We start from the raw sequence: 22,035 nt of genomic DNA, 5'->3' as shown, positions 1-22,035 counted from the left end.
AAAATTTTTGAGAAAATAAAATTTCATTTTTTTCAACTATTAAATTTATTATAATATTCAAATCTAATTCCTCCTTCAAAATAAACCAAATTTATTTTTAAAATTTTTAGATATTTCTTGTTTTTTAAAATAAAAAATTAAACTACTTAAACATTGTGTAATTAGAATAATAAATTAATCTACCATGAATTAGTAAATTTGTCATAAAAAAATCTGAGTATGACTTAAATTTGTTTTTATTTATTTTCTCTATTGTTTATCAAGATAATGTAGAATAAAAATATTTTCATGAATTGCTATGAAAAGCCAAAATGAACAAACCCAACTAATTAAGTTGGATTGGACAGTTTTGAAGTTGGTTTGGTAGGTTCATACATTTGAACTTACTCACCAATTATTCACTAGAATAAAAATATTTTTATGAATATTTTTTAGATCAATTTTTTAATTTCAGAATTTTGAATTTAGGAAAAAGTATCAAAATCTAAATATATAGTTTTCAAATTCATTAAAACCTTCACCTCTTCTTTCTCCAAAATAGGTTATATAAACATAAGTTTTAACTTAGAAATTTTTTAATATTTTCTTAACAACCAAACGTAACTAGAAATTTATTTGTTAATTGCCTACTAATTATATAATTAATCATTATAAATTTTTTATTATGGTGATAAATTATGATAGTTTGGAATATTTAAAAATATATTAAATTAATGTTTTTATATTATTAATTTTAAAACTAAAATAATAAAATATAGTAATTATATATATATATATATATATATATATATATATATATATATATATATATATATATATATATATTTAATATGTAAAATAAATAAGCTTAATACTTCAAATATTAGTAAAAACACACAATTTAAACACTTAATAACATTCAATTTTATTTAGATTTAAGTCAAATTCAGTTGTATTCATATTTTAAACAAAAAAATGACACCCACTATATATGTATTTTTCTAGCCCTTTATATATATATAATAAAATACATTTTCATATATATATATATTTGGCCATAATACTTAACGTGGAGTAGGAAGTTTCATTTTGCTTCCTTCAAGTAATTATACTTTGTACACAATCCATGTTAGAATTAGTAAATGATCCACAAGAGAAAATTCTTGCAAGACACTAATTTTTTTTTTTAAAGATAAAATACATGCATCATACTTAAAATATTATTTAAATTTATATTTATTTTCACCATAATACTTAATATGGAGTAAGAAGTTTCATGTAGCTTTCTTCAATTAATTATTCTCATGTTTTTAAAAATCAATTTCGGACTGGTTGGTCTAATCGGTTCGACCGCCAGTCAGTAATGATTTCGGTTCGGTTTGGTCTATTAGGTTGGAAGGTAGTTGAATCAGAATTGGATCGATTGAACTGACGGTTTGACTGACAAACTGGACGAACCAAACGATTCCCTCCGAATCATCCTGTTCAATCATTTTTTTTTCTTCTCAACAACCCCTCTCGCACGGTTGCCCTCGCTACTACCTCCTATTATCATCGACACCGAGTTGTTGTCATCGGCCACTGGTCGGTTAGACGTCGCTCCCTCAGTGGCAAAACCCCCTATCCCCTCGCGGCGAAAACCCTTCCCCACTAGAAGTTCCACCCCCATCTGAAAACCACCTCCTCCCAATCCTTCCTTCTTCCCATTTTGGGCCACCATTTATTCCATTCCTTTCTAGATTTATTTATTTATTTTTTTACCTCATCTAATTATTATTTATTTTCTTTTATATTTATTATTTTTTTACTTTATGATTTTTAAAACTTATGATTTTAATTTAAATTAATCAAAACATCACAATTTTAAATAAATTATGATTTTAAAATAAGTTTTTGATTTAAAAATAAATTTCAAAATTTCAAAATTAAAATTAAAATTAAAATTATGATTTTAATTTAAATTTCTAATTTGAAACTAATTTTTTGATTTTCAAATAAAATTTTAATTTTAAAATAATATATAAATTATTATTTTTATTTTTATAATTCTTTTAAATTTAATAATTTATAAATTATATATTTATGACATCATCGGTTCGATCGTCGGTTTGACTAGTGAACCATGAATCGGTAACTTTTCTAATTCAATGACCGATCCGATTTTGAAAATATTGATTTTTCTTATTATACGATCCATATTAAACCATGTAAATGGTCCACATGAGAAAATTTTGGCAAAAGTCAAAAAATGTTTTTTTTTTTTTAATACATACATCATACATTAAAATATTATTTTATTTTCACAATATATAATACTTAAAATAGGAAGTTTCATGTACCTTCCTTCAATTAATTATTCTTCCTACACGATCCATATTAGACTTAGTAAACGACATAAGAAAATTTTGGCAAAAGTCAAAAAATGTTTTTGTTTTTCTATTTTTAATACATGCATCATACATTAAAATATTATTTAAAATTTTATTTTATTTTCACCATATATAATATTTAAAATAGGAAGTTTAATGTACCTTCCTTCAATTAATTATTCTTCCTACGCGATCCATATTAGACTTAGTAAACGACATGAGAAAATTTTGGCAAAAGTCAAAAAATGTTTTTGTTTTTCTATTTTTAATACATGCATCATACATTAAAATATTATTTAAATTTATATTTTATTTTCACCATATATAATACTTAACATGGAGTAGAAAGTTTCATGTACCTTCCTTCAATTAATTATTCTTTCTACACTATCCATATTAGACTTAGTTAACGTCCACAAGAGAAAATTTTGGCAAGAGTCAAAAGAGGTTTTTTTTTTAATATATGCATACATCATATGTTAAAACATTATTTAAAATTCTATTTTATTTTCACCATATATAATGCTTAACATGGAGTAGGAAGTTTCATGTACTTATCTTCAACATGATCGATATTAGACTTAGTAAATAGTCCGTATGAGAAAATTTTGGCAAGAGTAAAAAAATGTTTTATTTTTATTTTTTTTAATATATACATCATTCATTAAAACATTATTTAAATTTCTATTTTATTTTCACCAAGACTTAACATGGAGTAGAAAGTTTCACGTAGTTTCCTTCAATTAATTATTCTTCATACATGATCCATATTAGACTTAGTAAACGGTCCACATGAGAAAATTTTGGTAGGAGTCTCAAAATATTTTTTTTAGATAAATTATATACATCATACATTAGAATATTACTTAAATTTCTATTTTATTTTCAACATATATAATACTTAACATGGAATAGGAAGTTTCATATAGTTTTCTTCAATTAATTATACTTCCTACGCAATCCATGTTAAACTTAGTAAATGGTTCATATGAGAAAACTCTAGCAAGAGTCTAAAAATATTTTTTAGATAAAATACATACATCATACATTAAAATATTATTTAAATTTCTTTTCTTGGTGATTGTTTTTTTTTAGACAATGACTTAAAGGTTTTTTGTGACATCTTGATTCTTGACTAAAACAAAGCCATTACTCTTTAGTCTACTCCATGTAAAAGCAAATAAATAAATAAATAAAGCTTTTTTCATTTAAATAAAAAATAAAAAAAGAATAAAAAGAAGATTCTTTTTCTTTTTCTTTGGACTACATTTTCATATTTCAAAAACTTGGTAATTAATATTGTGAGCTTAATTTACTCATGGACAAGAGAAATGTGTGATCCAATTGTGATTGAACCTTGATCCAATCCTTTAAAAAAATTTGTAAATTTGAAACACTAGTATTGGCCTAACATATTTTCTAAATCAATCTATTAGATCAATAAAATAGAGAAAATTTTATTCTTTGTTTAGATTATCGTGCATCATATATTTTTCAAAATTAAAAATATATTAACATTGAGAAGGATTGAAACTGAACCCAATGTAAATAGAATTAGTGTGCCAAATGCTCATTGATTAATATAATTTAAAGATTAGCATGATAGAAAAAATGAAATGATTTCTCAAAAAAAAAAAAAAAAAAAATCACATTTTTGAAAGAGAAAAAAAAAAAAAAAACAGTGAAAACATCCATTATTTGGATCACTTTCAAGTTTTAAGGTGATCATATTTTAAAAAATCTGTGATGATGGTGGCTCATTCAAGAAATATTTTAAAAAAATAATACTCCACTTACATAGCATAGAGCTTTAGACACTTGAACCATATAATATGCCATTACTTTGTGGGTATTTTTGGGCATAAATTATGCTTTTATTGCCATCTAGATTCTTTAATAATACATGTTTCAATAGCCATCAGATGTTATGAAGAAAGAGAAGGATAAAATTATGGTCAGAAGTGACATGTAAAATTAATTGCAGATATGATGGAGTACATGGGCCATATATGGCTGAAAGGTCTTTGTTGCATTTATTTATAGATGGCATGAAGACTTGAAATAGTTAAACAAATTAGACCAAGACTCTAATCTTATTTATTTATATGGTATCAATTCAGAATTGTGCAACTTTGCATTCATCAATGGCAAGTAGGAAAACCACCGTTCCACTCCTTATTCTTTTGCTTTCTCTCTTTTTGAAGTTTCTCATGGTTGAAGCTCTTACAATCAATTCTAATGACATTGATCTCAACAAAGCTTGCATTGAGGAAGAGCGGAAAGCGCTTCTTGAATTCAAACATGGTCTGTATGATCCTTCAGGTAGGCTTTCTTCCTGGATTGGTGCTGATTGCTGCAAGTGGACAGGTGTGGATTGCAACAATCGGACAGGGAATGTTGTCAAGGTTGACCTCAGATATCGTGGCTTCTTTCTTTTGGGTGGTGAGATAAGTAGTTCCTTACTTGACTTGAAACATTTAACTTACCTGGACCTAAGTCTTAATGATTTTCAAGGAATTCCAATTCCAAATTTCCTGGGCTCATTTGAAAGGTTGAGATACCTTAATCTCTCTAATGCAGCATTTGGTGGAATGATTCCTCCTCATCTTGGAAATTTATCACAGTTACGTTATCTTGATCTTTTTGGAGGAGGAGATTATCCAATGAAGGTTTCTAATTTAAATTGGCTTTCTGGTCTTTCTTCTTTAAAATACCTTGATCTGGGGTATGTGGACTTTAGTAAAACAACCACAAATTGGATGCAAGCTGTAAACATGCTTCCATTTTTGTTAGAATTACATTTGTCCGATTGTAAACTCAGTCACTTCCCTCAGTACTCCAATCCATTTGTTAATTTGACTTCGGTTTTGGTCATTGATCTCTCCTACAACAATTTCAACACTACTTTGCCTGGCTGGTTGTTTAACGTCAGTACCCTTACGGATCTTTATTTAAATGGTGGTACAATTAAAGGTCCGATTCCCCATGTTAACTTGCGATGCCTTCGCAACTTGGTGACCTTAGATCTCTCATACAATAGTATTGGAGGTGAAGGAATTGAATTCCTGAGTCGATTATCAGCATGCACTAATAATTCCTTGGAAGAGTTAAACTTGGGCGGTAATCAAGTCAGTGGTCAGTTGCCAGATTCATTAGGGCTCTTTAAGAATTTAAAATCCCTGGACTTGAGCTATAATAGTTTTGTTGGTCCCTTCTGTAGGGACCCATCCCTGATGACACGTGGCACACGTCCCCTGACGACACGTGGCACGTGTTCCTACCCGGAATACCCACATCCGGATTCCCCCAAGAATACACGTGGCGCGCTTTCCTATCCGGACCACCTCCATCACTCATCCGGCGACCTTTCATGTCCCACACGGATACGTTCATCTCGGACCACCTCCATCACTCATCCGGCGACCTTTCATGTCCCACACGGATACGTTCATCCCGGACCACCGCCATTACGCATCCGGCGACCTTTCATGTTCCACCCGGATATGTTCATCCTGATCGCTGGCCAGACTAAGCGTGCCTCACTACGTCATTCTGATATCCTGTCACAAATCATATCCTGATACCTGCAGAGCGAAAAGACAGAAGTGACAGCTAGTCACTTCCCGTTATCTCTGACAGCCGTTCGTAGGATGAGGATGTCCCTGCCACCACCTAGTGGCAATCATGGTAAACCAAAAAGCCTTCCATCATTTATGAAGGAGAGAGAGTTTCTAAATGGTATATATATGAACCTTCGCACAAAGAAGAAGGTAAGCTCCTCAATACCTAGAAAAAGGCCAACTGTGCCATCTACTTTTATCTCTCTTTCCATGGCTGACAAAACCGTCGGAGGGTGTGTCCGGACACCCCGTCCGGACGCCTTTTGCAGGAGCAGCTGAATCAGGAATTCGTGTTCGTTGAGATCGTATGCTTATCCATTTGGCAACTACGAGGATTGCTGAGAATACGAGGCCTCAACATTGGCGCCGTCTGTGGGAACGTTTTTCGCTGATTCAGTAAATAGCAGAAATGGCTACGCCTTCCCAAAGCCATTCATCTGGAAGAAGAGAGGAAGATAATTCTGAATGGCGCCAAGCCATCGAAAGAAGGCAGTTAGCGAGCGAGCGCCAACTACAAACTCTCCTCCAGGAGACGACGAGGTTAAGAGAAGAAAATGCAATACTACGTATCCAGGCATCGTCGACAGGAGTTCCCCGTCGTCAGCACTCCCGGGACCAGGTGGCCAACTCAAGGGCTCACCAGGAGTCGATTTACCCTGGAACAGCGGAAGCAATCCCTGAAACACGCAGCGCTAGGCCGCATGAGCCACACACGCCTATGCCTCGAGCTCCCCGTGAAGAGAGCTCAGATTCCACCCACTTCTCGTCAAAAAGACGACGTGACAGAAGATCCCAATTGTCGGGCGCCATGCGTGCGAGACTGGGCCCCCAGCAAACTGGCAGGCCCAAGCCACCGACGACCATCGCAGGGGGAGTGCACCATGATCCTACGGTCACCCCCATGCCACAGAACGCTCTTTCGCACCGTGACCCCTTGGTCACCCCCATGATGCAGAACGCTCCACCGCACCAAGCGGTACGAACCATTGGGAAAAATCTCCTGAGCGAGCCACCCATGGGCTCCATTAGCAAAAGGTTGGATGACATGCTCTCCACGCCTTTCTGCTCTCATATCATTCATTACGAACCCCCAAGGGGATTTCTCGTACCAAAGTTTTCCACATACGATGGGTGCAGTGACCCCTTTGACCATATCATGCACTATCGACAGCTCATGACCCTCGACATAGGCAACGACCCACTGCTGTGCAAAGTATTCCCTGCCAGTCTGCAAGGACAGGCTCTTTCATGGTTCCATCGCCTACCTCCTAATTCGGTGGATAATTTCAGAGACCTTTCAGAAGCTTTCGTGGGACAATACTTATGCTCCGCCCGACATAAGCAAAACATCAGCACCTTGCAAAACATAAAAATGAAGGATAACGAATCCTTGAGGGAGTTCGTGAAACGATTTGGCCAGGCTGTCCTACAAGTGGAAGCTTGCAGCATGGACGCTGTCCTACAGATTTTCAAACGATGTATTTGCCCAGGCACTCCCTTTTTTGAGTCACTAGCAAAAAAGCCTCCTATGACAATGGACGACTTGTTTCGACGTGCAAACAAATACTCAATGCTTGAAGATGACGTACGGGCAGCCACCCAGCAAGTATTGGTGGCCGGACAGGCATCCAAGGGTACTACAGAGGGAAGCACTAAACCTCCGGACAGGCCAAGACCATCCGATCGAAGGCAAGAAGGACCAAGCCGCCCGGAAATGCCACCCCTCACACCACTCTCTATAACTTATGAGAAGCTTCTCCCTATGATCCAGAGCATGTCCGATTTCAGGTGGCCCAGACCCCTCGGATCGGATCCATCCAGGAGAGACCATAGCAAAAAATGCGCTTACCATAAGGAGCACGGCCATACAACGGAGACGTGCAGAAGCCTCCAATATTTGGTGGAAAGGCTTATAAAGGCGGGTCATTTAAGGCAATACCTCCGTACAGATGCTAGAGATGGAGATGCCTCCCGGGGCCGCGATTCGGGGGCCCCCATGGCTCCGGCCGCCCCCAAAGCCGTCATAAATTACATTAATGGAGGCCCGTCGGATGAAGAGTTCAATTCCAAGCGAAAGAGGCAGAGGTTGTTGCGGGAAGCGATGGTGCGTGAGCGTATCAATTCCATCCGACCTGGGATAACCGAAGGAGGCCCGCACCCCATAGACGGAACGATCATTTTTCCTCCAGTAGACCCCACGCGGATATTACGTCCGCACCGTGATGCCCTCATTCTATCCTTGGGGATAGACAAATTCGACGTAAGACGCATCTTAATTGACCCAGGTAGCTCAGCTGATCTGGTGCAAGCGTCAGTCATAAGCCACATGGGACACAACTTAGTCGGTCTCGAAAACCCTGGAAGGATTTTGTCCGGATTCAACGGGGCATCAACTACCTCATTGGGAGACATTGTGCTACCAGTCCAAGCTGGCCCAGTCACTCTCAACGTTCAATTTTCGGTAGTCCAAGATCTATCACCCTTCAATGTTATCTTGGGACGTACATGGCTACACTGTATGAAGGCCATCCCCTCCACATATCATCAGATGGTGAGCTTTCTCACTGAAGATGGGCAAACCAACCTATACGGCAGCCAGCTAGCCGCTCGCCAATGCTACCAGATAGCAAGAGAAGCAGGGACCAGTCGGGAGAATGAACCCCTCCCCGAATCCACCCATGCGCTCGACCAATAGCAGTCACTGTATCCGGCGGACAGAGATCCCCCGGCAGCAGATCCCTTACAAACAGTACAAATTTCAGAAGAAGATTCTCATCTTACTAATATAAGTTCCCTTTTAACGCCCGAAGAAACCCAGAGCATCCAAGACATCCTCCGACAAAACCATGACGTTTTCGCATGGACACACTCTGATATGAAGGGAATTCACCCCTCGATAGTCTCGCATAAGCTTAACATTTTACCAATGGCAAAACCCATCCGGCAAAAGGTCAGACGTTTTCACCCGGACAGACAAAAAGTCATCCGGATGGAGATTGACAAACTACTGGAGGCCAGATTCATCAAAGAAGTGGAATATCCAGACTGGTTGGCAAATGTAGTAGTCGTACCCAAGAAAGAGGGCAAATGGCGGGTCTGCGTCGACTATACCAACCTCAATAAAGCATGCCCAAAAGACAGTTTCCCTTTGCCACGAATAGATCAGATTGTGGATTCTACCGCCGGGCAAGGGATGCTCTCCTTTCTGGACGCTTTCTCCGGATATCACCAAATCCCCATGGCCCCAGATGATCAAGAAAAAACAGCCTTCATAACGCCACATGGACTTTACTGTTACAAAGTCATGCCATTTGGTCTCAAAAACGCTGGCGCCACTTATCAAAGACTGATGACAAAGATATTCAAACCTCTAATTGGCCGCACAGTGGAAGTGTATATTGATGACGTCGTGGTCAAAAGCAAAACTCGTGAAGAGCATGTTCTCCACTTACAAGAAGTTTTCCACCTCTTAAGGAAGTTCGACATGAAGTTGAACCCTTCCAAATGCGCCTTTGGCGTGAGTGCTGGGAAATTCCTAGGCTTTATGGTCAGTCAAAGGGGAATAGAGGTGAGCCCAGAACAAGTCAAGGCAGTCGTAGAGACGTCACCCCCCAGGAACAAAAAGGAATTACAACGCCTCACAGGCAAGCTTGTCGCTCTAGGACGTTTTATAGCCCGTTTCACCGATGAGCTACAGCCCTTCTTCCTGGCAATCCGTAAAGCAGGACCCAGCGGATGGACAGACAGCTGTCAAAACGCTTTTGAAAAAATCAAGCAACGCCTCATGCAACCACCCATCCTAAGCAGCCCCATCCCCAGAGAAAAACTGTATGTGTACCTGGCTGTCTCAGAGTGGGCAGTTAGCGCTGTCTTATTCCGCTGCCCATCGCCCAAGGAGCAGAAACCCATCTACTACATCAGCAGAGCGTTGGCAGATGTTGAAACCAGATATTCAAAGATAGAACTGACGGCCTTAGCTCTTCGAAGTGCCGCCCAGAAACTCCGCCCTTATTTTCAAGCACACCCAGTGGTCGTATTAACTGACCAACCCCTTCGCAATATCTTACACAAGCCGGACCTAACCGGGAGAATGCTTCAATGGGCCATAGAGTTGAGTGAATTTGGAATAGAGTTCCAACCCAGATTGTCCATAAAAGGCCAAGTAATGGCTGACTTCGTGTTGGAATACTCTCGAAAGCCCATCCAACATGACGAATCAAGCGAAAAACAATGGTGGACATTGCGGGTTGATGGAGCCTCACGATCATCCGGCTCCGGAGTAGGGCTCCTCCTACAATCCCCAACCGGAGAACAGCTGGAGCAAGCCATCCGGCTGGGGTTCCAAGCCTCTAACAATGAAGCAGAGTATGAGGCCATCCTATCCGGATTGGATCTCGCCCTGGCTTTATCCGTCTCTAGGCTTCGAGTCTATAGCGATTCCCAACTCGTGGTAAGACACGTTCAAAACGAATACGAAGCCAAAGATGAGCGCATGGCACAATACTTAAACAAAGTAAAAGATACTTTGCAACGATTCACAGAGTGGACAATTGAAAAAATCAGGCGGAACGAAAATGCGCGCGCCGACGCCCTGGCAGGTATAGCTGCCTCCCTTCCCACCAAAGAAGCAATACTACTGCCTATATATTTACAAGCCAAACCTTCCATCACGGAAACCTCCACTTGCAACACCATTAAGGCAGGCGAAACAGATGACGAAGGGTGGATGAAAGATATCATTGAATACCTCCGAACAGGCACCCTGCCTGAAGAATCTAAACAAGCACACAAGATCCGGGTGCAAGCCGCCCGCTTCACCCTGGTTAAAGGGCACCTGTACAAGCGATCCTTTACAGGCCCCTACCTCAGATGTTTGAAACATTCAGAAGTACTTTATGTATTAGCTGAGTTGCACGAGGGAGTATGTGGGAACCATGCTGGAGGGCGATCACTGGCACATAGAGCCCATTCGCAAGGTTATTACTGGCCTACGATGAAAAAAGACGCGGCAGCATACGTCAAAAAATGCGACAAATGTCAAAGGCACGCCCCCATACTACACATGCCATCGGGAGAGTTGAAAACGATCTCAGGTCCATGGCCCTTTGCACAGTGGGGCATGGACATAGTAGGACCTCTACCAGCCGCACCTGCCCAGAAGAAATTCCTGCTTGTCGCCACAGACTACTTCAGTAAGTGGGTAGAAGCCGAAGCATATGCTAGCATCAAAGACAAGGATGTCACCAAATTCGTATGGAAGAACATCATTTGTCGCTTCGGAATTCCCCAAACAATCATAGCAGACAACGGTCCACAGTTTGATAGCAAGATTTTCCGAAAGTTCTGTTCAGAACTCAATATTCGGAACTCATATTCTACACCACGCTATCCTCAAAGTAATGGGCAAGCGGAGGCCACAAACAAGACTCTAGTCACTGCCTTGAAGAAAAGACTCGAGCAAGCCAAAGGAAAATGGGTGGAGGAGCTACCCGGCGTCCTATGGGCTTATCGAACCACACCCGGACGTCCAACAGGCAATACTCCCTTCGCCCTCGCATACGGAATGGACGCAATCATTCCCACCGAAATTGGCCTACCCACTATCCGAACCGAAATAGGAAGGCAGGATGATGCAAATGTAGAATTAGGGAGAAATTTGGACTGGGCGGACGAAATAAGAGAAACTGCAGCCATCCGGATGGCAGACTATCAGCAAAGGGCATCAGCTCACTACAATCGCAAAGTAAAGCCCAGAAGCTTCAAAAATGGTACGCTAGTCCTTAGAAAAGTTTTTGAAAATACTGCTGACATAGGGGCAGGAAAGTTCCAAGCCAATTGGGAAGGCCCCTACATAGTATCTAAAACAAGTGAAAGTGGAGCCTATCATCTACAGAAGTTGGATGGAACCCCATTACAGCGACCATGGAATATATCTAATTTAAAGCAGTATTACCAGTGAAAGATGAGGCAAAAAATAGAAATACAAAATGAATAGGTGTATTTTTATTGATATTTGTGGAATGAATCATACACAAAAAGACCTCCGGACTACAAAGGTATAGAAAGAAGATAGTAGATTTTCTTTCACAAAAAGGAAAAGCTGTCATTGAGCAGGTTTGCTGTGCAGTTTCTCCAATTCACCCGGAGGAATTGAAGGAACGTCCCGTTTGATGCCATGTTTCTTCATACAGCAGCGGTAGCCGAACAAGTACATTTCATCAACTTGCTTCTGGTACTCCGCTTCAAGTTCCCCCCTCTCCGCAGCAAATTCACCCTCCAGCTCTTCCTTTTGCGTTGACAAACGCAACTGCAACTCTTCTCTCTGCCGTCTCTCAATAGACACCTCTGTCCGGAGGTGCCTCACCTCCCTCCTCAAAAGAGCCATCTCCTCCTCCGCCTTAAACAGGCGAACTTCCATAGAATCCTCCCGGCTCTTTACCTCAGCAACCTCCTCTCGAAGAACCTCGTTCTTCTCTCGAAGAACCTCGTTCTCCTCCCGAAGAACCTTGTTCTCCTCTCGAGCAGTAGATGAACTGGCTTCAGCCTGCTCCACTCTCAAGCGCAATTTCTCTTCATCATTTTTTCGCTGAGACACAAAAGATTTTGTATACTCAGCAGTCTCCAGCAGGTCAGAAAGAAGATTGCGTTGAAGAACCATACCGCGAAGGCCACTCACCAGCTGTAGGAAAATACTCAAACAAAAAAAACCAAGTTACAAATCACACGACAGCGCATCAGCATGACGAAGGAATTAAAAAGTAAATTATACCGTCTCTACTGTCTCGAACATCAGGCTGAAGGTACCCCAGCGTCTGCAACAGAGGGAATCTGTTTTAGCTTCTCTTCCATCTCCGCATAACTGAAAGGGTTAGCAGGGATGAAAGTGGCATCATCAAAAGGACCCTCCCCAAGAGGCATTGGAGAGTGATTCCTCCTCCGGAACCACACCTTCAACATTCTCAACCGGCTGGGCCTCTCTGGGTGGAACCTCAGCCGGAGCCAGAACGGAACCTCAGCCGGAGCCAGAATTGGAACCTCAGCCGGCACCAGCGCTGGGACGGCCGGGCTCTCTTCCGTCATCTCCACTACATCGCCTTCCGGACGACCCTCCGGGACGGATGAACAGCTGACTTCGATACCTTCTGTGAACCGGCCCTGAAGCCGCCCAGCGAGGCCAGACTTCAAGTCGCGTACCAGACGCAACCTTCTCCTAGTTGGCCCCTTCACAGGCACAAGAGGACGAGGGCTTGGCTCATGTACAGGCAACTCCTGGCTATCTGCCCCCATCTCTCCTGTTGGGGGTGTAACAGGAGGCAAGTCGGCAACCTCATCCGGGTGAGCTGAGCCTGGTTGATTTATTGAAGCTGCTTCCTCAGCCAGAAGAGCCATCCGAACGTCTGGCGCCACCGAGGGCCCTGAAAGATTAAGGCCCCTAATAAATTCGAAAGTGGTTGAGACAGAGGACGGGAGAGGATTTTCCGGCTCTTCAATATTACATTCTTTTTCATAGCCAATGGGAGGGGGTACAAACTCTTTTGGAGGAGTTGGGATTTTTATTGCCTTACCCTTACTTTTTTTACTCAGCTTCTTCTTCTTTTTTGCTGGAGCACCAGCAGGCGGAGAGGACGCAGTCCGTTTCCCACCCGGAGCCTTCCGCAGAAGCCCTTCTTGTCTTTTCTTCTCCCGATCGTTGAGAAGGGCCTTGCGTTTCCGGGCATCTGCCTTCCGTACCCCCTCATAGAAAGGAAGGTCTTCAAGAATAAAGTGCTCCCCGACTACCACTTCTTCAGGCAGCCGCCTGGGAAGTATGTTCAGCACGTATGCCTGAGGCTGCTGGACGACCAAGCGGAGGTTCTGCGCAGAAAGAAGCAGTTCGCATCTCCGCTCGGCTGAAGTTATTTCAAAAAGCTTGTTCAAACGATCGAACGAAGCCTTCTCCACCCACTCCACCAGTTTTCCTCTCTTATCCTGGTCTACACCCAAGAAAGCAGAATATGTCAGCCACCTAAAAACAATGCTGACTTACAAACTATGCAAAGGCAGAAAGTAGCTTAGCTATACCTGGAATCTTCAGTGACTGATTGGGAACAAAGGGCCTGTCCGGATGCTCAGACAAACCTGCCCATACGCCCTTGACCAGCACCTGCCCCTTGGCGGCCTTTTTATTCGAATCTGGTAGGTTTGTCACCAGTTGCAGGGATGGAAGGCTGGCGACGAAGCTGAAGATGTTACTCTTCACTTTCTTGATCGAGTAAACGAAAAGAACCTCCAGTAATGAGAGGTCCAAGTTGAACAGCATGCTCAGGATGCTGCACCCCATCAGCACCCGGATCATGTTGGGATGTACGTACACTGGAGGAATCTGGGTGAAGTGCAGAAATTCCTTGAGCAGAGACGGGACAGGGAATCGAAGCCCAGCATTAAACTGCTCCTTGGTAAAGAGTATCGCGTTATTTTCCGGCTTCTCAGGCAACACGCCCTCTCCATCAAACAGCTCTACAGACACGCCATTAGGAACGCAAAACCGATCGCGAAATTCTTTTACATTCAACTTTTCTACAGACTTTTCTGCACGAGCGTCACCAGACGGGCGAGCTGAAGTAACTTCCTTGGTAGCAGACATTTTCCAGTACAAAGATGAAGCACAATCTGCATGAAAGAAACCCAGCAAGTCAAACAAGCGAAATCGACCCCACAAAACCTCAAGCCCTACCCCACAGGAGATTCCATACCCCACCAAAACGCAAAAAGCGCAGGGGGGCAGCAGAAACTCCAAACATACACAAAAAAAAAAAAAAAAAAAAAAAAAAAAAAAAAAAAAAAAAAAAAAAAGAGAGCTTCCCAAGCGAATCAAAGGCAAACCAAGAAAAGAGCATGTGAGAAAGAAAGAAATCAAAATAGAGTTGCGTACCAAGTGTAAACTCGAAAACAGGGTCGAAAACCGCAAATGCAGTCACCGTCACCACCTGAATGCTGCCGGTACGCTCACAAGCAAAGACAAAACAGCAGACAAATGAAGCGATGACAAGGAAGATGCAGTAAGAAAAAGCAACGGGAGTCCACAGCCTGATATTTATAAGAGACAGCACCTCAGTATCCCAAGCGTTCAGAAAAACGCTATCATTAAACCGACACATTGCCTAGGGAATACCCAGAGACGGCGGCTCGCCATAAAGGCTCTCCTGTCTTTTCGCCTCAGCTCGCCACGTGGCCCAGTAAGAACAAAAAGCGAACCCCGGTTTTAAGAGGCAATCATTCTTTTTTAACCCGCCCATTTTGCTAGGGCAAAATCGACAACTTAAAAAGGGGGGCATTGTAGGGACCCATCCCTGATGACACGTGGCACACGTCCCCTGACGACACGTGGCACGTGTTCCTACCCGGAATATCCACATCCGGATTCCCCCAAGAGTACACGTGGCGCGCTTTCCTATCCGGACCACCTCCATCACTCATCCGGCGACCTTTCATGTCCCACACGGATACGTTCATCCCGGACCACCTCCATCACTCATCCGGCGACCTTTCATGTCCCACACGGATACGTTCATCCCGGACCACCGCCATTACGCATCCGGCGACCTTTCATGTTCCACCCGGATATGTTCATCCGGATCGCTGACCAGACTAAGCGTGCCTCACTACGTCATTCTGATATCCTGTCACAAATCATATTCTGATACCTGCAGAGCGAAAAGACAGAAGTGACAGCTAGTCACTTCCCGTTATCTCTGACAGCCGTTCGTAGGATGAGGATGTCCCTGCCACCACCTAGTGGCAATCATGGTAAACCAAAAAGCCTTCCATCATTTATGGAGGAGAGAGAGTTTCTAAATGGTATATATATGAACCTTCGCACAAAGAAGAAGGTAAGCTCCTCAATACCTAGAAAAAGGCCAACTGTGCCATCTACTTTTATCTCTCTTTCCATGGCTGACAAAACCGTCGGAGGGTGTGTCCGGACACCCCGTCCGGACGCCTTTTGCAGGAGCAGCTGAATCAGGAATTCGTGTTCGTTGAGATCGTATGTTTATCCATTTGGCAACTACGAGGATTGCTGAGAATACGAGGCCTCAACACGGACGAGAGTTGTCTTCCCCAATCCAGCCATCCCCACCACGAACATCACCTCAAGTCTCTTCTTTGGCTCCAACGCCCAAGAAACCAGCTTATTTCTGGTCTCCTCAATGCCCACAATGTCAACGTCGGCAATAAACAATGAGGCCACTGGCACATGAAGGTCTGTGTTGCTTCTAGCATTAGTTGATGTGGAGGGCATGCTGTTATACCTCTTCCTTGTCTGCTCAATGTTGCAGAGCCTATTTTTAATATCCTGCATCAAGTTGTTGATGGAGTGATGTTTTATGTAGCGGCGCCACTGTCCTGATTCTTTGTTGAGTCTGAACTGGTCAAGGACATCCTCGATGTCATAGGCTTGATCACGAACATTTTTAATCCAGTCTTTCAATTGGTTATTATGATCTGTCTTCGAATCAACATCTTTCAGGTGGGCCTGAATGCTTTGCAGCTCAGCTTCTAAGTCTCGGACTTCCTTCTTGATATTTTCCTTCAAGTTCCATTCAGCTTTTGCAAAAGCTTCAAGGTTTGCAAGAAGAAAGCTCACAGCACTAGCTGCAATCCCTCCGGCTATTTCTGGGTTCATGCTCTCTCCCTTTCCCTCAAATCTACAAAGTGCTTCAACAATATTAGGATCTACTCATTGATATGGTTCATGTGATATTGAGTCTATAGTTAGTTGTACATACCAGTCATTTCATGGAAATTCACCAGTCAATACATGGAAATCCACCCTCCAAATTTGATCGCTGCATACCAGTCTATTTCTTTTGAATAATATTCACAAACGCTATGGGTGGGTTTGATTCCTGGAAAGTATCAAAGAAAAAAAAATTGATAAGAAAAATGATTTTCTCATATTTGGTTATACCATAGACAATACAAATCTAACTTTGATTTTCATATTATGAGTTAAAATATGTGAATAAGTGTTGTAACAATGAAAACTTTAATGTAAAAAGTGTTAGTTTAGGAACATAAAAAAAAAAAAAAAAAAAATCATACCAAGATACACGAGGTTTTAATGTGGTTCGATCAATCAATTTACATAAAGGTGCATGAGTTTTTAACGTGGTTAAACCAAACATATCTATATTTATATATATGAGAGATAATCATTTCACTATATTATAGAGAAAATTATAGAATAATTCATGTTTTCCTACTCCTTTTATCTACACCTTAAACTAGAAGCTTCCTTACTTTGTCTAGTATCTCTATTCACTTCCTTTCTTCATCGAGTGTATTTTAGTATTTCTCACATCTCTATTCACCTTACATATAAAGTCTTTACGAGCTTATCTTCATCTAACTTTTTTTCTCATGACTTAAAATATTTATAAAAAGATTTTTAATAACTTTCCTTATTTTATAAAGAAATCTAATATTACAATGACATATGAACATAAAAAATATTTTATATAATATTCCTTAAAAATACTAAATAGGAATTTAAGACACTTTCAATGAATTTTGGAACATTTTTCAACAATGAGTTTGAAGCAACTTATAAAAATAATTTATTAACTTCAAATCTATTTTTTATTTTCAAATTTTTTCTTTCTTTCTACTTTTCTTCTATAATGTCTTTCCCTCAAGTTTTCCAAGAATGAAATATAGCCTATACAACAAAAACATATAGAAAAGTCATCAAATTAGCTTGTGGACATGTGTGTAAATAAAACAAGTAACCCATAAGTTTTCTCGTAAAATTATAAGGCAATGTAAAGGTTATCCTCTTTAATTTTGTTAAGAAATGACTCTCTTTGAACACTTTATCCTCTTTATTTTATTTGCCTTCAAAAACATCATCTTCATTTATTTTATTCATTATATTCATTTCACCATTCATATTTATCTCTTTAGTTTTTTTTTCCCTCTCAAACGAGTCGTTCTCATTCTTATTTGAAATGTTTATTTAGATTAAATTTTATTTATTACAAATTTAACCTAGGTCAATTTATTGTTAATGATATTCACTTAAATTGCAATAGAGTTAAGTTCGATTAATAAAAAAATTAACTAGGGTTAAGTTATCAATCATAATGTTAATATCAACTTGTGGACCCCGCATTTCGGCTCAATGCGTTTCCCACTCGATGGCGAGCTCGATTTTTATTTGAAAAATTGATTTTTATTGATTATTTGAAAATGACTTGGAGTCGCCACTTATTTTTGTTTTATTTTTAAAGGGTAAACAAAATAAGAAAGAAAAACCCTAAGTATGACTCCTTATTTTGGAAAAGGCGGTCTGTGAAAAACCGGATCGAGTTCGGGGGTCAGGTTACTTATCGGGAAGGTACGGTAAAGACCGTAGCACCCTTCTAAGTCCCTAAAGTCGGGTCTCTACTAATAAAATGAAGCTGACATGGCAATGGATGAATAAATCAATGAATACTCAGAGCGAAACATGCACATACGGGAGTCAGAAAATGCACATAGACTAAACAGAGTAAGAGTGAGTGTGTACCTGAGCAGCGAACCACTATGCGCTATCAAGAGAGAGGGTTAGTGCACAATAAATAGCATAAACATAGCTCGCATGTCACTAAATTGAGTGCAAAATCATCAAAGGCACGCATGACACTTCACTCAAAATTCACTTTTATTTTAAAGAAAATTCATTTGATGTTGGGCCCCCACCAAAGCCCGATTCATTTTTGTATGAATTAATCCCATGAACATCTATTAATTAGAATTACGGGATTTGATCCACACTTATTTCAAAACATTTTAAAATCAAGAGAAGTATGGAAAAAATGAAAAAAAGCTTGCCAAAGAGGAAAATGGCAACCAAAATTTTATTAAAAATGGAACCTGGGGACCTAAAGATTCTAAGGATGAAATATAGGAGAGTTGAAATTATTCGAAAATCAAAATTCAAAAAAAAGAAAAATTATTTACAAGATAGAGCTTTGGGAAAATTATTTTCAAAAACAGGGGATGATGAAATAGAAAATGACACGTGGCCCAATGGTTTGATGAGATTTGAAATTATTTTAAAAGAAACCAGAATTCATCAAATTATTTTCAAAGTGAAGGGCAAGAAACTTATTTTCAAAAATCAGAGGAGGAGAATGAGAGGAGATGACACATGGCTTCTTGGTAGCATGCCAAAAAGTGACCATGCGATGACGAACAAGTGGAAATGTAATGATGGGAAATTAAGTAAGGATGCAGCCTGGAGTGAGGTCTAGTCAACAGAGCACCAGGAATGTTAGCAGCCTTCATCCTCTTATCACCCATGAGAAAGTCATCATAGTAAGGCACGTCATTTCAAGATTCAAACCAAACTCTTCCGTTATAAACTCCCCAGTGAGAGTTGCCAGATTCTACAAAGCGGCATTCCCATCTTCTGTATTATTGTCCAAGGCTAACACCATGAGGGTTTGGGTGTCCCAAACAGAGTCATACCTCGAGAGAGAGATAGTTGAGATGTCCACTAGCTTCAAACTCTGTTTCTCCTTCCTCAAAATCATCAAGGAAATCTGAGTCAAACGGGTAGGTATAATCACCATCTTCACTCCTGGCAGAGCACCTTTCCTTGCATCAAAAGTCCAAGAATGAACTAGGGATGAATTGCGTCAGTGCTTGCCTCCAGTGGTGTGTCTGTTCGCCATTGGACATTGTCACCACTTTCGTCAGCAGATTTTGTTCCATCCTCATCAACCTGGCAGCCAGTTGGGGAACGATCTTCATCAGATACTCTGATGGTCTTCTTTTGTTGACGCAACATTGAGACCCAGAAATATCGTTTCAAAACTGATGGAAGACCCTCTGCTGCTGCCTGAGTCTACCAACTTGAGCTTGAACTCGAAGTGGATATAGGCTCTAACGAATAAACATGTCCAGTAGGTAGAGACTTGAGTGAGATCATACTCTTGAACAAACAGTGGATCACGCCTTCAGCTCCTTTGAAAATTCATCATTTCAAATTGTTCACCTGTTTAGTGCCTAAATTGTGAATTTGACGGAGCTACACAGACCAGACACGCTGCCAAAGTTTATCAGGCAACGTTTCTTTTCCACAGTGATGAGGCAACCTTCAAGCACAGAACGATTAAGGTATTTATTACAGCGGTCTGCATCCTCAACATATACTCTTTTTGCACCAACTTGAGCACAGAATACGGAGAGAATGCCTATGCCACAGCCAACATCCACTACAACTTTGCCAGCAATAGAATTCTGAGGCTGCGTGATTGCTGCCTTATATGTTTCAGTCCGCACACGGTCCTGGATCATCTCATCGTGAGTGCCGACGTGAGAATACGATTGAAAGTATACCTTATTGAAGTGCAGCCAATACCTCTTGCAATGCACCGGCTACAACGTACAAAATCAGAGCTCTCCAGATGTGGTGTTCAGTGTGAAAGACATGGTCTGCCCATCTTTGCAACACCCTTGCGTAATCCGATCCCTTTAAGTGCGTAGCGACTAAGGTTGCAGCCTCAGTTCCGCATCAGGCATCTTGTAGTTGAAGACAAAGCTTCTTGATACCTTCCAACAGTATAGAGAAGAGGAGTACCTGACAATGACTTATCAATCCTGACCATATGGGCAGCAACAACCTTAATTGCAAACTCCAGTAGTGATCTTGACACGGCAGAGGAAAGAGCAACTGCACATAGTGCATTTGTAGAGAAATATGAGCTCTTTGGAGGAGTGGAAAACAGTATACTAACAGCAGCTTCTTAGTTCCCAACTGACACAAATTCATGTACACGGTTCTGAACAGTCTCTACTTCCCCTAGTTTCTCATGTCAAATGAGTGCACTTTCGCTATTGAAGTCACTGAACTTCTCTTGTTCGGAAATGTAAACCCGCATGTCTAGAGGCTTGTCTTTTTAGGAGAGATTGGAGATCTGAATAGTTGGGTCATAAGGAGTGGACATTGTCTGTGAAATGGGTATGGAAATAGAGAACATGTGGTGTAGAGAGGGAAAGGTGGTGAGAGACATGTGAGGAGGGGTAGACTTGGTAGTGGGGGCAATGGGGATGGAGTGTAATAGTACAATGGGAATGCAGTATAAGTCAATGACAATATGCATAGGAATGAAGGTAGGGATTATGTAGTGATATAGGTATTGGCTGTGGGCATGAGGATAGGAGTTATGAAGTGGGTGTGAGGATTTTCATGCACGAGGAAAAGTGAGAATTTGGGCAGAGACTAACAAATGGGGTATGAGGGAATGAAGTATGATGTGGGGATGTGATGATGGACGTTGGTGATAGGCATGGTGGATAGAGAGATAGTGGGTTTAGAATTAGTGTTTTGACAGTTTTCACCAAACACGACACCATTAGGATCATCCAAATCGATTCAATTGTTATTCCTTGCATCCCGAACCCATATGACTTTTTGGATACCCCATAGGATATCCTCTTTCTGTTCAAGTTTGGTTTCAACAATAACAGTTCTCAACCCAACCTCCTTCACTATGGAATCTGCAGTTCTCTATTTGTCATCCATCACTATTATGCTCTCCACTTTCATGGGCCAGTGAATAGATCTGCCATCATGAGTACCAGGCTCCAACGGATCTAATATGGTTAGAACTCCTGTCAAACCCTCATCAATGAATATTAGAACCCCAATTCGAACCCTCACTTCAGTTTCTGCCAGTTTGTTTTCGGATGAAAAAAAAAAAAAAAAAAAAAAGTCTTGGTCTAACCTCAGATTCCCACTGCCCACTATGATATCTGTATAGCAAATAATGATTCTCACAACACGCCCAGTAATGGAGACGAGACTTTTGACTTCTGGCCAGGTGAGAATGACCTTCACTCTCTTGTCCCTCTGTATCTCTGCTTTCTAAAAACTTTCAGCACAGTGACCTGTATCATATAAGATCCGTCCCTCGTATACTAGGCATTCATGTTCATTAGATGCATGTTGACGAGCAAGCTATGAACTTCGCATGGCTGCATCTGGGCAGTTCAACCTCAGGAGAAGCAAAGACTGTCTGAAGTAAAGAACACCCATTGCA

General features: G+C 40.7%; 5 protein-coding genes across 5 annotated transcripts; 2 read left to right on the top strand and 3 right to left on the bottom strand.

Annotated features, from left to right (window-relative positions):
- Nucleotides 1-4,492: 4,492 nt before the first annotated feature.
- LOC117914407 (receptor-like protein EIX2) lies at nt 4,493-5,582 on the top strand. The gene is made up of 3 exons (XM_034829757.1): nt 4,493-5,073; nt 5,170-5,468; nt 5,569-5,582. The coding sequence occupies exons 1-3, from the start codon at nt 4,493-4,495 to the stop codon at nt 5,580-5,582; spliced, it is 894 nt and encodes a 297-aa protein (XP_034685648.1).
- A 1,230-nt stretch (nt 5,583-6,812) lies between these two features.
- On the top strand, nt 6,813-8,682 carry LOC117911786. The gene has a single exon (XM_034826206.1). It carries the CDS (start codon nt 6,870-6,872, stop codon nt 8,661-8,663), a length of 1,794 nt encoding a protein of 597 aa, XP_034682097.1. The 5' UTR covers nt 6,813-6,869; the 3' UTR covers nt 8,664-8,682.
- A 3,261-nt stretch (nt 8,683-11,943) lies between these two features.
- LOC117911797 (golgin subfamily A member 6-like protein 7) lies at nt 11,944-12,756 on the bottom strand. The gene is made up of 2 exons (XM_034826216.1): nt 12,738-12,756; nt 11,944-12,647 (listed from the first exon to the last, which is right to left on the bottom strand). Exon 2 carries the CDS (start codon nt 12,624-12,626, stop codon nt 12,072-12,074), a length of 555 nt encoding a protein of 184 aa, XP_034682107.1. The 5' UTR covers nt 12,627-12,647; nt 12,738-12,756; the 3' UTR covers nt 11,944-12,071.
- Nucleotide 12,757: 1 nt separating this feature from the next.
- On the bottom strand, nt 12,758-15,655 carry LOC117914399. The gene is made up of 4 exons (XM_034829745.1): nt 14,880-15,655; nt 14,030-14,617; nt 13,534-13,941; nt 12,758-13,383 (listed from the first exon to the last, which is right to left on the bottom strand). Exons 1-4 carry the CDS (start codon nt 15,103-15,105, stop codon nt 12,758-12,760), a joined length of 1,848 nt encoding a protein of 615 aa, XP_034685636.1. The 5' UTR covers nt 15,106-15,655.
- Nucleotides 15,656-15,886: 231 nt separating this feature from the next.
- On the bottom strand, nt 15,887-16,817 carry LOC117915354 (putative disease resistance protein At1g50180). The gene is made up of 2 exons (XM_034830951.1): nt 16,735-16,817; nt 15,887-16,653 (listed from the first exon to the last, which is right to left on the bottom strand). Exon 2 carries the CDS (start codon nt 16,629-16,631, stop codon nt 16,014-16,016), a length of 618 nt encoding a protein of 205 aa, XP_034686842.1. The 5' UTR covers nt 16,632-16,653; nt 16,735-16,817; the 3' UTR covers nt 15,887-16,013.
- Nucleotides 16,818-22,035: the final 5,218 nt, after the last annotated feature.

Source organism: Vitis riparia, chromosome 1, assembly GCF_004353265.1.
Source record: "Vitis riparia cultivar Riparia Gloire de Montpellier isolate 1030 chromosome 1, EGFV_Vit.rip_1.0, whole genome shotgun sequence".
Taxonomy (NCBI): domain Eukaryota; kingdom Viridiplantae; phylum Streptophyta; class Magnoliopsida; order Vitales; family Vitaceae; genus Vitis; species Vitis riparia.
This window is presented reverse-complemented; position numbering and strand designations above follow the sequence as displayed.